Source organism: Gallinula chloropus, assembly GCF_964237585.1.
Source record: "Gallinula chloropus genome assembly, chromosome: 2".
In the NCBI taxonomy this organism is placed as follows: Eukaryota; Metazoa; Chordata; class Aves; order Gruiformes; family Rallidae; genus Gallinula; species Gallinula chloropus.
In genome coordinates this window covers 115,178,430-115,191,741 of record NC_140086.1, presented here as the reverse complement: position 1 = coordinate 115,191,741, position 13,312 = coordinate 115,178,430, and the positions used below count along the sequence as shown (strand labels likewise).

Below are 13,312 nucleotides of genomic sequence, written 5' to 3'. Positions count from 1 at the left end.
AGCTAAAAGCATCTTCTGTCCTGCAGGCATGTATTAAAAGAAAAAATCCCAACAAACCAACCAACTAAAAAAAAAAATCCACAAAAACCAACCCAACACCACATACATTTCCTGGACACCCATCTTCCACCTCTTAGTGAAATTTTTAGAAGTTGCTTTAGGGCTCATTCTGCACCTCCCTCTCTCCTTTCCCGCAGCACTCAGTATCAACCCAGGCAGGCAACAAGGTGATTCTGCACTAGGAAACAAACCCTGTATAGATTCTGCCAGGGGCTGAGCAGTCTAACACACTCTAGCAGGTCGGGTTTTGCAAACAAGCAGTCCAACCCAGCCCCTGAGGAGCTCAGAAGGAGCAACGCAAGGCCCTTGTTTATCATCACTGGGAAAGTGTTACAATGCAGGTCATAAGATGCCATAGCACTAGAGAGTTTGTGCTTTTTGCACGCTGTGACCTGGCAAAACTTTTGTTTCATGGCAAGTAGTAATGGGCAAGGAAGCACTGTGAGTCAGCAGTGTGCTCAGTTGGCCAGGAAGGTCAATGGCATCCTGGCTTGTACCAAAAACAATGTGGCCAGTAGGTCTAGGGAAGTGATTGTCCCCTGGACTGAGCATTGGTGAGGCCACACGTTGAGTGCTGTGTTCAGTTCTGGGCTCCCCCTTAAGAAGGACATTGAGGTCCTTGAGCGAGTGCAGAGAAGGGCAACCAGGCTGGTGAAGGGGCTGGAGGGTAAATCATATGAGGAGCAGCTGAGGGAGCTGGGAATGTTTAGCCTGGAGAAGAGGAGGCTGAGGGAAGACCTTATCACCACCTACAGTTACCTGACAGGAGGTTGTAGAGGGGTGGAACATGGTCTCTTCAGCCAGGTGACAGGTGATAGGACAAGGGGAAATGGCACAAAGCTGTGCCAGGGCAGGTTCAGATTAGATGTTAGGAAAAAAATTGTCACTGAAAGAGTTGTCAGGGCCTGGAACAGGCTGCCCAGGGAGGTGGTTGAGTCACCATCCCTGGATGCGTTCAAAAAAGAAGGTAGTTGAGGTACTTCAGGAATATGGTTTAGCATAGGATGGGAACAGTTGGACTCGATGATCTTAATATTCTTTTCCAACCCTGTGATTCTGTAACTCTGTGATTCCCACCTCTTCTCCTACATCTTTGGGAGATTCACATATTCTCTATATCACTCCACTGGTGCTCAGGTAGGGGTTGTTTGGGGTTTATTTTGCCTCCGGTCCAGGAATGAAGGAGTAAAAAGGGACAAAAGATGGTTTGGTAACAGCCATCTAAACCCAACCTAGCCCTGGGCACCAGCACTGTTGTATATGTGTTTTTCTAATGCATTTAGTGAATAACTCTGCTCTTTAACCTAGCTTTCTTGCACGGACGTGCTCAAGGCAGAGGACATCAGGCACTAGAAGTTACCTTTACCGTTGTGTGAAAAAGAAGCCAATGTTAACATTATGAACTGCTGACATTATTAAGTACACACAAACTCTATGTAAAACAGACATCACACACAGGACGTTTCAAACATGTAAGGGCATCACCCATCATTTCTCAGAACCATGTTGTCTGCATTGCAGTATTTTTTTTCCTCCCCCCCAAGAAAACACAAAGTTAAAACTTCACACATAGTTCAAACTGCACAAGTCACCTGAATTGTGCGTGCACAAGAGCAGATATGTAGGAGAAACAGCAGGTTCACCATAGGCAAATCTATTGGATTAATAATTTATAAAATAACAAATGCTGTCAATAGATTTGAGCAGCCTGTTCGGGACTTAGCACCCACATCAGACTGGTTGTTCTCTATAAAGCAGTATTTGAACTGCTGGCTACTATAGAGCAAAATGCCACCAGATAGCCATCAGGTCATACATTCCCTCCTGTTTCTCTTGCTTTGCCCTCTGTCTCTGTTCTACAGCTGCCAGCTGCCACAAGACCTGAGGACACAGGTATATTTGGCATAGCATTTCCCCTCCAGCTCATTGTTATCACCATTTAAACATTTGGTATTTTACCAGAGTAAAACTGTGAGTTTGTAGCCAAATGCACCAGCTGGAGCATAAAATCTAGTCCCGTGCCACAGCTCCTTTGCTTGCAGCTGGCTTTATGTTAGCCAGGAGAAGAAATAAACACAGAGCCACTCTAAGCACCTCCATATATCTTTCCAATTTTCAGCAAGCCAAGAGAGAAGCAGCCCACAGCACAACACTTCCAATTTTGCTTTCACCGTGCTGCTGCTGGTCACTCAAGCAGTACACACACAGCGGGAGCCCTCCCAGAAATCCCTTCATGGCACCTTTAAAATGAGCATCCTTCTACCCAGCGGGTACCTCTAGCAACAATGAACTCTCCTTTCTTTCCCCATGCAGCCATCCTATGCCGAGTTTGACATTAGTGGCAATGTTTTGGGTTTGGTCTTCAACCAGGGAATGATTTGGTAAGATGTTTCCTTTTTTGTTGTCTTGTTTTGTTCTTGTTTTTGGTTTTTTTTTTATTATTTAGAAAACACATCAGCAGAGCTTGAAATCTTCCAAACCAGCTAGAATAACCCTTGGCTTTTGTTTTTCACCATTTGTTTGGCTTTCTGTGCTTGACTACAAACATGGAATTTTTAAAAATACCAGCTTACTCATCCAAGAGGAATAGCAGTGGCATAATTGCAGCAGAGAACAGTCTTGCAAACCAACCTGCCCCACTAACTTTTTATAAGGTCATCTTTTTTTTTTTTCTCCATGTATTAAGATGGTTCACACACTGGGGGACAAGATCAGAAAGGGTTTTGGGGGCACTTCAAGCTTATATGTCAATGCAAGGATGGGGAGCAGGTCAGGCAGGAGAGGCATGTCCCAAAACTGCCCCAAGGGAGAACAAACCAAAGTTGTCCTGCCCTGCTGTGACAGCGTGAGAAACAACAGCCAATAGCACAAAGAGCCCTCACCTCCTCTGGAAGCAAGGTTTCTTTTGCCACAAATTGATGATTTTTGCCCACTCCCTTTCTACAGCATCTCTGCGAACTCAGGGAGATCTGTGCCTGCTGGTTGCACTCAATGGATGTATTCCAAGCTATCCCAACCAATTTTAACCACTAGCTGAAAGAGAAAAAAAAAAATATTTCAAAAATCATCTTTCTTTACAATCACTGAGGGGTCTGAGACCTCACTGGCCCTCGGTGTATGGTTACTGCACCCTAACACGGACGCTGGGAGCACAGGGGTAGTGCAAGTAAGCCTGCTCAGATTTTACTTGTGGGTAAACTTGCAGCTTCATAAAGACTTTTTTTTTTTTCCTTCTTAAAATATAAAAGATTTCAGTCAGTCAAAAAAAAAAAAAAATAGCACCTGTCCTTCTCCTTTCCTTTTCAGGATGGGATCCTTTTACGCTCCAGGGCTCGTGGGTATAAACGTGCTGCGCTTATTAACCTCCATGTATTTTCAGTGCTGGGCTGTCATGAGCAGCAATGTCCCTCACGAACGAGTCTTCAAAGCATCCAAGTCTAATAATTTTTACATGGGACTTTTGCTATTGATCCTGTTCCTCAGCCTCCTGCCTGTGGCTTACACCATCATGTCCCTGCCTCCCTCTTTTGACTGTGGACCATTCAGGTACTAGCAAAACACCCAAAGACATTTTCTGCTCTGTTACATGGGATTATTTTCATGAAGTTTTCAGATTCCAGCAGAGATGGTGAAATACCCTCACTGTCCATCTGATTAAATCCTTAGCAAAGCGAAGCAACAAGCTGTGTGCAGCTATGGGCAACACATAGCAGTGAAAGCACCAGGGGACAGCAAGGGTGGGACAAACCTCAGTTAAAAAAAAACAACAAACCCACAAAATCAAAAAACTGCAATGGAACCAGCCTTAGGGCTCTCAAATGTTTTGGGAGCAAAATAAGTGTCCAAGAGCTTCTTCTAAGACCAATAGCACAGGACATACTTTATGTGTTGAATTTTGCTGGAGAACAGCAAATTGGTAAGTCTGAGCCTGGAGAGTTGCAGCTTTTTTTTTTAAATGCTTTTTTTATTAGGACAGAATCAGCTCTGCTCAGAGCATTCAGTGGACCATATTAACATGCCAATAAAGTCTAATTTGATTGAGTAATGCCATTTCCTGGGCCCACTGAGTCTGACTCAGCAAGGAGCCAGCTTGGAACAAATTGTTCCTGTAGATGCACTGTTTTAGGTTATCCACTTGCTAATGGAGAATGACAATAGAAAGCTGAAACACCCGGGGGAGAAGGCAAGAGACCAAAAATTCCCTCAGTTCTATAACAAGGACAGGTGTCAACGAGCAATGTCAGGAGATCTGACAAGAAACTTGTTGCATAGACACTATCATTTAGAGATGACTAATCTGCAACGTGAAAGAGCTATTTCAATTCCCAATCAACCCTTTAAAAGCTACTCAGCCTGATTCAGACCCTTGGCACACCCTCTCAATTCAACTGAGAGCTCAGCTCTCCTAGGCCCAAGGCAGCTGATGAAGTTGGGATACCATTTAGCCAAGTTTGTCTTTATTGACTCTCATCCTCAGGACAGAATTCAACACCTTCCTGAGTAGAATCCTACAAGATACTGGGAGGCAACAGGCCAACAGATGTGGAATAGCGTTCATAGGGTTGAATTCAAGGACCCAGAGATGCTAGGGAGAGAAGATCAATTACATAATACAGCCTTTTACAGATTTTTCTGCTTTCATGCAAAATGCTCTCATCCGTTTTATCAATCCGTTTTGAAATGACTCTCTTACTGAGTTTCCTATTAAGCAATAATCACAGCTTGCTATTTTTGTCATTACTTAGCAGCTCTTCAAGTTGGTTCATTATTTCAGAAAGCTGGAATTTGCATATGGAAAGTCATCTCTACCGTGAAAAGGCCACATTTAACAGGATACTGCTCAGAAATAGATGGCTACTGCAGTCTGTAGGTTTTTATACATTTCAGAGGGTTAAACAGAACTCCTAAGAGAGCTACATGTGGAAATAAAGGTGGTATCTCCAGGTGCAAGTGGGCCTAGCATAGATTATTCTTATCAGTGGGGGTAGGTGAGGAATGGATGGACCAATGGATAAAATAAAATGAAGTTATTCCAGTAGAACTTCTGGTTACAATCCTTGGTGGCCAACAAGAAGCTGATGCTTACTGAAAGGGAGAGGAAACACACTGCTTAGCATTGTTAAATTAGGGTTATTTTGCCCCTCAAGGAAATACCTACAGTCCTTAACTGCCCGTTTTTCTTTCCAGTGGAAAGAAAAGGATGTATGAAGTCATTCAAGAGACCATCGAGCTCGATTTCCCACTTTTTGTTGCCAAGATCTTCAGCTATGTGGCAAATCCAGGACTGATCATACCTGCAATTCTGCTCATGGTGTAAGTTTTTCTCAAAGCATCACATGCCTGGCTGGGGGGAGAAAGTTGAAAAAAGTAAATGCTGGGATGTTAGAGAGACCTGCACGTAGCTTCTGGTGAGATAACAGCCCTGATGAGGGCAGAGACAGACTCATTACAACCCCACACACCCTTGTCCAACCCAGTTTCCCAAAATTTAATTTCCTGACCCAATTAAACACAACCTTGAATACGAAACACATTGCTGACTGAAGCCTCATGGATATCAAAGCTGTCACAGCTTCCATACACAACATTTTCAGTAGCCAGCGGGAAATAAAGGGGCAGAATCATCCTGGTGCCTTGTGGAGAAGCAATTTGTGTCACAGCTGGTGGTATTTACAGCACTGCCAAGCCAGGCCATTCAAAAATTACACATTCCAAACATTCAAAGAGGTGCAGGTTGGGGTTTTTTTGGTTGGGTTATTTTTGTTTGTTTGGGGTTTTTTTTTTAAATCTCTTTTCCAAATAATACAGATGGAATTTTTTTTTCAGTGCTGCCTGATGGTTTCAGCTTTGAAACCTCACTTAATCCCTAGCACCTTCAGCAGCACTAGGACCAATGGCAGTTCTCTTTTTTCCCTTTTTAAAGAGAGAGATATTTTTGCATTGTCCTCAAGGTTTCCATAGCTATCAAAATGAGTCAAAGAGCTGAGGCCACATTTTTTTTGGCAGCTTTGAACTCTCCAGACTACACAGTGGGAGGCCAGGAGTGGTTTGGGGACCATATTACACACTCTTGCCTGCTCTGACTCTTCCTTGGGCATCCAAACACATTGGAGATAGGCCTCAAGGCTGATAAGGTACAGCTGCTCTTGGGGACTGTGATCCTTCATTCTGAACAGGTTACACTGAAGGTAATGCCATTAAATTAAATCAAATGCAAGTTCCCATGTTATGGAGTTCCTTATAGAAACAGCCTGAGAAAAATCCCAGTTAAGCTGAAAATGACCTGTCATCCCTCTACCTGCCTCAAGCTACTTACTCATTTTAACCTAGATAAAGATGATCTGATACCATAACTCATACAGACAGATACTACTCTTACAAGAATCAGATCAGACACACAGAGGAGACAAAAGTCTCACGCTACATCCCCAGAACTGCCAAGAATATTATTGAGTTACTGAGCTCTGCTCCTGCAGGCTTCGCAGTAGCACTAGCAGATGAGGAGACTAGGAGATGAAGACTGCAGAACTAATCCACCCAAAATAGATGACCTTTACAGAAGGGCTGCAGTTCGGGTTTCAGAGGCTTTGATGCAACCCAGAAAAAAGAAAAGAGAAAAAAAAAAAAAGATGGGGAGAGAGCAGTTGACCTTTGAAAATAAAGTTTTGTTCAGTGACAGTATCCTGCCCTTTCCTCTGACAGCCAGGACAAGGAACAGCACACATACATTTGATCTGTTGAAAAGACATCTTTTACCACCCCTTCCCAGTCTGGACTGTTCCCACACCACAGCCACCCCATCAATCTGCCTCTCCTCGACAGAGTTTTGTGTCTGTCCCAATTCTCTCTACAAGCTGAGAAATACCCTATATCCATATTACCTACACCACCATTTCCTACCCAAATACATTACCTGCACAGCCTTTGAGAATATCAGATATTTGTGATTTCCAGTCACAAAGCTACCAAGAGAGTCACAGCCCTAAAACAGCGGATGTCCCCATGATGCCTGGACAAGTCAGACCAACAGCCCCTTCACAGTAGCTCTTCCTTGCCCTACAAGCATCAGGTTTCTTGCACAAGCGCTGCTCCCCCCTACACATACAAACTTTTCCTGTGATAAACCCAGACAAAATCACGGGTACCATGCAAGGCCGTTTCCTAAGGTCCTTTTCTCATCTCAGAAGCTTTTCAGCCAGTGGAATTATATTCAGCAAGCGGAATTATATTCAGCAAGCCCTCAGTATTCTGCCTTTCCCCTAAAAGCCTCCAGCTTCTGTTGCTACTTCTGCTGTGACAGGGGTCAGGCTGAAGCTCGTCCTCATGCTGATCCCCATCCAAGAGATTAAAAATAAGGAAATGCAAAAGTTTAATTTGGTCTTGATGAGCAGAGGGGCAGTAGCTCTCATGTAGCAGGCAAGAAAACTGACAACATAGCCCAAATAAAAAAGAGCCTCCACAAAGAGAGACAGGTGGGTTGTAAAAGGACAGTCTGTTGATTTTTATGACAGACACTCAAAGAATGTTTTCCACTTCTGTGAGCTGAATTCAGTCATTTTCTTCAGCCATTATAACCCTTTCTCTTTTTCCAGGTGCAATCCAAAATGCCTCTTCTATTTATTTATGTTCTTGGCTTCTGGTCCCAAACAATGATGGGGTCCAGCGGGTGACATGGGCATTAAATTTATTTTCCTGTTTCTAGCTGCCTGAAAACAAGGGGAAAAGGAAACAAAATGTAAGAAGCAGCAGAGATATTGTGCACTCAGGCACATAACCTAATCCCACTTGGGTCAGGAGCACAATTTCAAGCCACAGTTTACAGAACTTCCTGGCATAACTTAGAAGCAGCCTACTGCAACAAGGAGGAGAAAAAGATTGAAAATTACTGTGCAGCCTAGAGAAGGACTGACCCACATTCTCTTACCCAGCTCTGAGGAACCAGTAAATCAGAGAAGAGGGGTGCCAGAGCCATGCAGCATCCATGCTAAGCAGCTCAAGCATGAAGATGCATCCTCAGGCTCATTTGAGAGGCATGCAGATTGAAAGCACCCCATTAGAAGTTAATAAACTCCATTTGCTAATGCTTACTTGATTTCCAAGCTCACAGTCAGGCCAGGACCTGGCATGGATCTGCATTGTCTGGGAACCAGCACTAGCAATGGCAAGGAGAAATTCAATAGCAAATCCAACATGCTTGTAGCACCTGCCCAGGACACTGGCATGCACTTCAGATGACCACCCAGGCAGCTTCAGCATTATTGAGGCTTTGCCTCAATTGCCCAGTGCAAATCTGCCTGACTACCTGCAGATTTGGACAGCAGTGAAGGCATCCTCCCAAATCCCCTTTCTGTGGCACTGTCCCTTTTTCCTCACCCTCCCAAGACCCCTTAAGAGCAGTTCGACCCTGGACAAACTCAACCTCCCTTGAGCAATAAACCAAGGACAGAGTAAATTCAGCCTTAGCCTACAGACAGAGCAGGCTTATATCTCAGTGTTTGGGAGAGGGGCCTTCCTATCAATGCTCCATTAAACACAGGAGTCACCAGGGAAGGAAGCTGTGGTAGTTGGAGATGACGCTGGCCACTAATCTAAAGGGTGAGAAAGGACCAGAAAAAGAATGGAAACAGATTTGTTCAGTTACTCAATGAACTTGAGAGGGCAGCTCCAAAAGAGTGCATGACATCCCAGATGGCTCTGAACAGGCTGACCCAGTTATCTTTATGAAAACAGGGGTGCTTCAAGCACTTATGTTCCTGGATGGGCATGACAAAAACAGCAGAGCAACCCCAAAGCCATGATTAGAGAGTAGTATTTTCCAGGGAATGAGATCAATAACATAAAAGAATAAAACTATCACATCTTTAGCAAAACCCAAAAATAACCATTTTCAAGAGATTTTGGAGGCGGGGGTGGAGGGGGAGGGGGGCAGAAGTAGAGAGCCCAGATCAGCAAAACTAAGTTTTGGGTTAATAATGGACAAAACAAAGCAAAGGTTTTTCATCCTGACAAACAACTGCAAAAAGCCTCAAGAAAGGTCATCCTAAGTATCCCCTCCTGATCTCCCACCTGCAAACCAGTACCCCAGTACACGGTGCCTCACTGGGCTTAGAGCCAGGAGCTGTGCTGACAGAATCCTCAAGCCTGGTTTCAGGATGCTGAACCTGGGCTGGAACCACACATGCACCTTATGAACTGTCAGGAAACGGGTTGGTTTGTTTGTTTTTTAAATTCGGGGGGTGGGAGGGTAGGGAAGGGGAGTGTGGTTTTGTTATTGTTGGGTTTCATACAAAAGAATTTTATACTTTTGAAAAAAAAAATCCAGTAGGGGTGAACTGAACAGTTGGTACTTTTCCTGGGAATGGTTCAGAGCCACTGACCAGATGACGTTTATCACTTAGAAGAACAAAAGCACTCCATAAAAGCAGGAGACAACATTTTTGACAACCAAAATATTACTGGCTGGCAGGTGGCAACAGTGGCAAGAGAGCTCTAGATGCTTGGGCATGTTTTAAAGCACACACCTCTCCATGTGCCAAAGGCTGTCTGCCAGCACGCTCTTTCCAATACCAATCACCTTTCAGGTCTCTGCGCTTTGACTCGTTTTTCCCTAGCTTTGGCATGCCTTGTTTGCAGAAGAAAGGGTTGAAACAAAAGCCAGTGGCTCAGCTCTAACGTGGCTCCAGCTCACCCTCAGTCCCCATCTCCGCTTTGCTTGCGATGGCCCTTTGCCGGGATGCAGGAGGCAGCCAGTCCTGGCCAAGGGGGAAGGTGAACTATTCCTTGAGGATTGATGCTGCATGAGATTTTCTTTGTTTCTTGGTAGTTTTGTTGTGGTTTCTTTTGTTCTAAGTCCCCGTGTGACTTGGCTCCTGTTTTGGTTTTCCTTTGACCCACAGAAGAAAGCCATGTGTTTTGTCATCTAAGTTGTTTTCCATTCACATAGAGTTGAATGGGCTCACTATCAAGGAAAGACCTATGGAACAAGGGTGGTGCAAAGGAAGCAGAGGGAGCCCATGGCCAGCCAAGGTGGAGTCAGGGGAGCAGGATGGTCTCTATTTCTTCTGTTTGAGCAGAACTGAGCTACTGTACTGGCTCAGCCTACCTTAACTGACCATGCCACAAGGCAGTCTGAGTTTTTCCTAAGCCTTGAGCCGCTAAAGGCATTTTGGAGGCAGCTGGTGGGAAAACTAGATGTTAAGAAGTAGGAAAAAATTAAACATTCCCTCCCCAAGAAACTTTCTCTCCCTGGATCCTATCACTACAGCAACACATTTGTTTTTGTAGCCTCGCCATCTATTACCTAAATGCTGTGGGTGAAGCGTACCAGCGCGCTAACGCAGAGCTAAAGAAGAAAATGCAAATGGTAAGTGTTTGTCTAGCAAAGCCATCTCTGAAATGCCATGCACTGCAAGCTTGATCTGCAACATGTGCTTTTAAACTGCTCTTCAGCTCTGAGGACATTAGTGACAGAGGAGAAGCCACGTTTTATGCTTGTTTGGTGCTCTCCGATGGCATTTAATATCTAACAGCAAAGAGTGGTCACATCCCATAAAAGGCTACTACTTCACACAGTTTTCCCATAAATTGAGCTTTCCACCTACAAAAATAAGTTGCCTCAAAGTTCAAGTAATTTTTTTGGAGCCTGAGATTTCCCAGGGACAATGATAAACCTACCAAAACCAGAGTCAGATTTGGTACAAGCTGAAGAGCAGAGCACCATAAATAACACCACAGTAACACATTTTTTTCCCTAGCAATTCTCAAAGCATTTTACAAAGGAGGCTGGTGTGTGTCTATCTCTGCCATGTAGATGGGAATGCAAGATAGAGAGATGCAATGACTTTGTGATATCCAGAACTGGGAAAGGTTGCAACATACAGATGACCATAACACAAGGACCCTTGAACTAATGTCAATTAGGTCTGGCAGTAGAACAAGCTGCAAAAGCACAGCTATGCTCAGATAATGAGTCTTGACAAGAAACAGACTGGCCTGGCAGCACTCATTTCTTCCAGAGCTTTCCTGTTAGGTCTTTAAATCTGTGCTACTTTGTACTGCATGGATGTGTCCAAAGTATCAAGCCTTCCATAAGGATAGGATACAATGCCACCTAAGGACCGGTATCTACCATTTTACTGGTACAGGGCAAGATCCAAGCCAAGGAAGCAGCACCGTATAAAGCAATGCATTGCACACAGCAAATCAGTGCAACATTAAAAGCAAGAATGTGAGCACTGAGAAATGAGACTCCTTAAGTTGTATCTAAATGCTCAAATTCAGAACCAATCACTCACGCATGTGGTTTAAAATACAGGCTTTGGCGTGTAGGGTCTTCTCAACTCTTCAAGAGTTTAACACATGCTACAGCACTGTCAGACTTTGGAACACATACTCTGTGTTCACATTGCAAACTGGTTTTGATCAGGGTTTAAGGGAACCCAAACTCCCAAGGAGGAGTCACAAAGCAGGGCCTGGCACCACCCAAAGGGATGGACTGAAGTTCCCCTCCCCCAGAAACTTTAGTTTAAACCCTGCCTCACCAGCTCAGCGAGCCTATGGCCAAAGATGCTCTTCTGCTTCTCTGGCAGATGGACGCCATCAGCCCCTGGGAGACCAGGTTTCTCAAGGAGACTCCTGTGGTCTAAGTAGCTGAACCCCTGGCTGAAGCACCAGTCCTGTCACCATTTGTTGATTTGTCAGATTTTTCACTTTAACTTTACAAAGATATTACATTCATACAAACAAACACTTAGCCAGGTCAACCAGGACACTAGTATGAAACTGTAATGTAAGCAGTTAAACAAAGTCAATTTTTTTTATTGATGCAGCAACGTGAAGAGGAGAAAAACAAAAGAAACAACAAAGCCAGTGCTAACCCCATGCTGGAAGACCTGGAGGATTTACTTACGCCAAGTACAAAGAATGAAAGTAACCCCAAACAAGCAGAAGGTAAAAAATAAACACCCCCCTCTCAACCCACCTGAAAAAGTTCCTTTTGCAGCCAAACAGTGTCTGGAGGGATTGAGAAATGGGAGTGATGCACATTTGCAAGGAATTGCATGAGAATAACTGGCACAGATTTTGTCTGCTTACAAAAGTCAACCTGCCAACAGATGTCCAGGAAAGGAACGTTTTTTAGACTAGATAATGTCTCACACAGGTTTCGCACATTGTGGGAACTGTAATCCAAAATTATAATTCCTATCCCAGCTATTAACCATGCCAGTCATGAAACTGGGAATTTATTCCAGGAACAACACTGAAACTCTAGCATTGGTTTTGGTTTGATAAGTTGAGTGCAGACTCTTTACAAACTGAGGTTTTCAATGGAAAATTCATTATGAATGAGACAAAAGCTTTCTTACAGGGTCACATTTTGGCAAATAAATGCATAGAGTAAGCCCTGCTGATGGGGGTCTGTTGGTGGGCAGAAAGAGGCACTGGCATCAGGGTCTGGACAGTCTTGAGGAAAACAGTTCCTCCAGGCTTGGTTTGATCCAGCCCTTTTCCTGACTACCAGGGCCTCCTGCTCTCATTTGTGAGAAACAGCACAACACAGGCAAAAGCTGATAACCCTCCATAACCCTCTCTCATTTAGATGGGGTGTTTCATGGAAGGGCTGAGACATGCTGCAAAGTTCAGACCAACACAGAACAGATTCCCCCCAGAGCAGACCCACAGCACTCACTTAAATAGTCCCTGCAGCATTGTGGGTGCCCTGAAAATAAAGACAACCCAACAACTATCCATGACTACCACAAGGCAAGATGTGTACTAGCATGACTGGCAGGTCTATCTTGCATCAGTAAGAAACTGAAAAGAGGACCTGGGCAGCAGAGATACATACTGGCTGTTGGCCAGTGGCTAACAGTGTTATTTAGGGTTTCTTCACTCAAACACAAGTCCCCAGACACCTGGGTTATGGTATGTAGAAGAAATGCAGCCCCTGGGGAGAGGAAAGGTGGTAGTGAAAATAAAATTTGTAATCTTTGCTCTAGACAAGAAAACGGAGTCTCCTGATAAAACCAGTCCTGTTGGGAAACAAGGCAAAGCAGCAGCCATGGATGGCAGCCCCATGACAGCTGGGAGAGGAGTGGCATTCACCCCACCACCGCACGTATTCATGACACAGCCACCAGCACTAGGTGTCTGGCCACCCTACCCTGGCCAGCCCAGGCCAAGGGGGCACCCAGCAGGACCAGTCCCAGGAAGAGGGAGAGCACAGCCACGCTACCCACACGCTGCTCATTAA

The 13,312-nt window shown here is 44.5% G+C and overlaps 1 protein-coding gene across 1 annotated transcript in view; it reads left to right on the top strand.

Annotated features, from left to right (window-relative positions):
• TMC2 (transmembrane channel like 2) overlaps nucleotides 1-13,312 on the top strand; it is a gene marked incomplete at both ends in the record, with an annotated part of 32,988 nt that extends 19,676 nt beyond the window's left edge. The window contains 6 exons of the mRNA XM_084260653.1: nucleotides 2,374-2,441; nucleotides 3,367-3,606; nucleotides 5,248-5,373; nucleotides 10,345-10,423; nucleotides 11,889-12,009; nucleotides 13,059-13,312. Of these exons, the coding sequence (XP_084116779.1) occupies nucleotides 2,374-2,441; nucleotides 3,367-3,606; nucleotides 5,248-5,373; nucleotides 10,345-10,423; nucleotides 11,889-12,009; nucleotides 13,059-13,312 (888 nt within the window). The remainder of the gene's footprint in view (nucleotides 1-2,373; nucleotides 2,442-3,366; nucleotides 3,607-5,247; nucleotides 5,374-10,344; nucleotides 10,424-11,888; nucleotides 12,010-13,058) is intronic.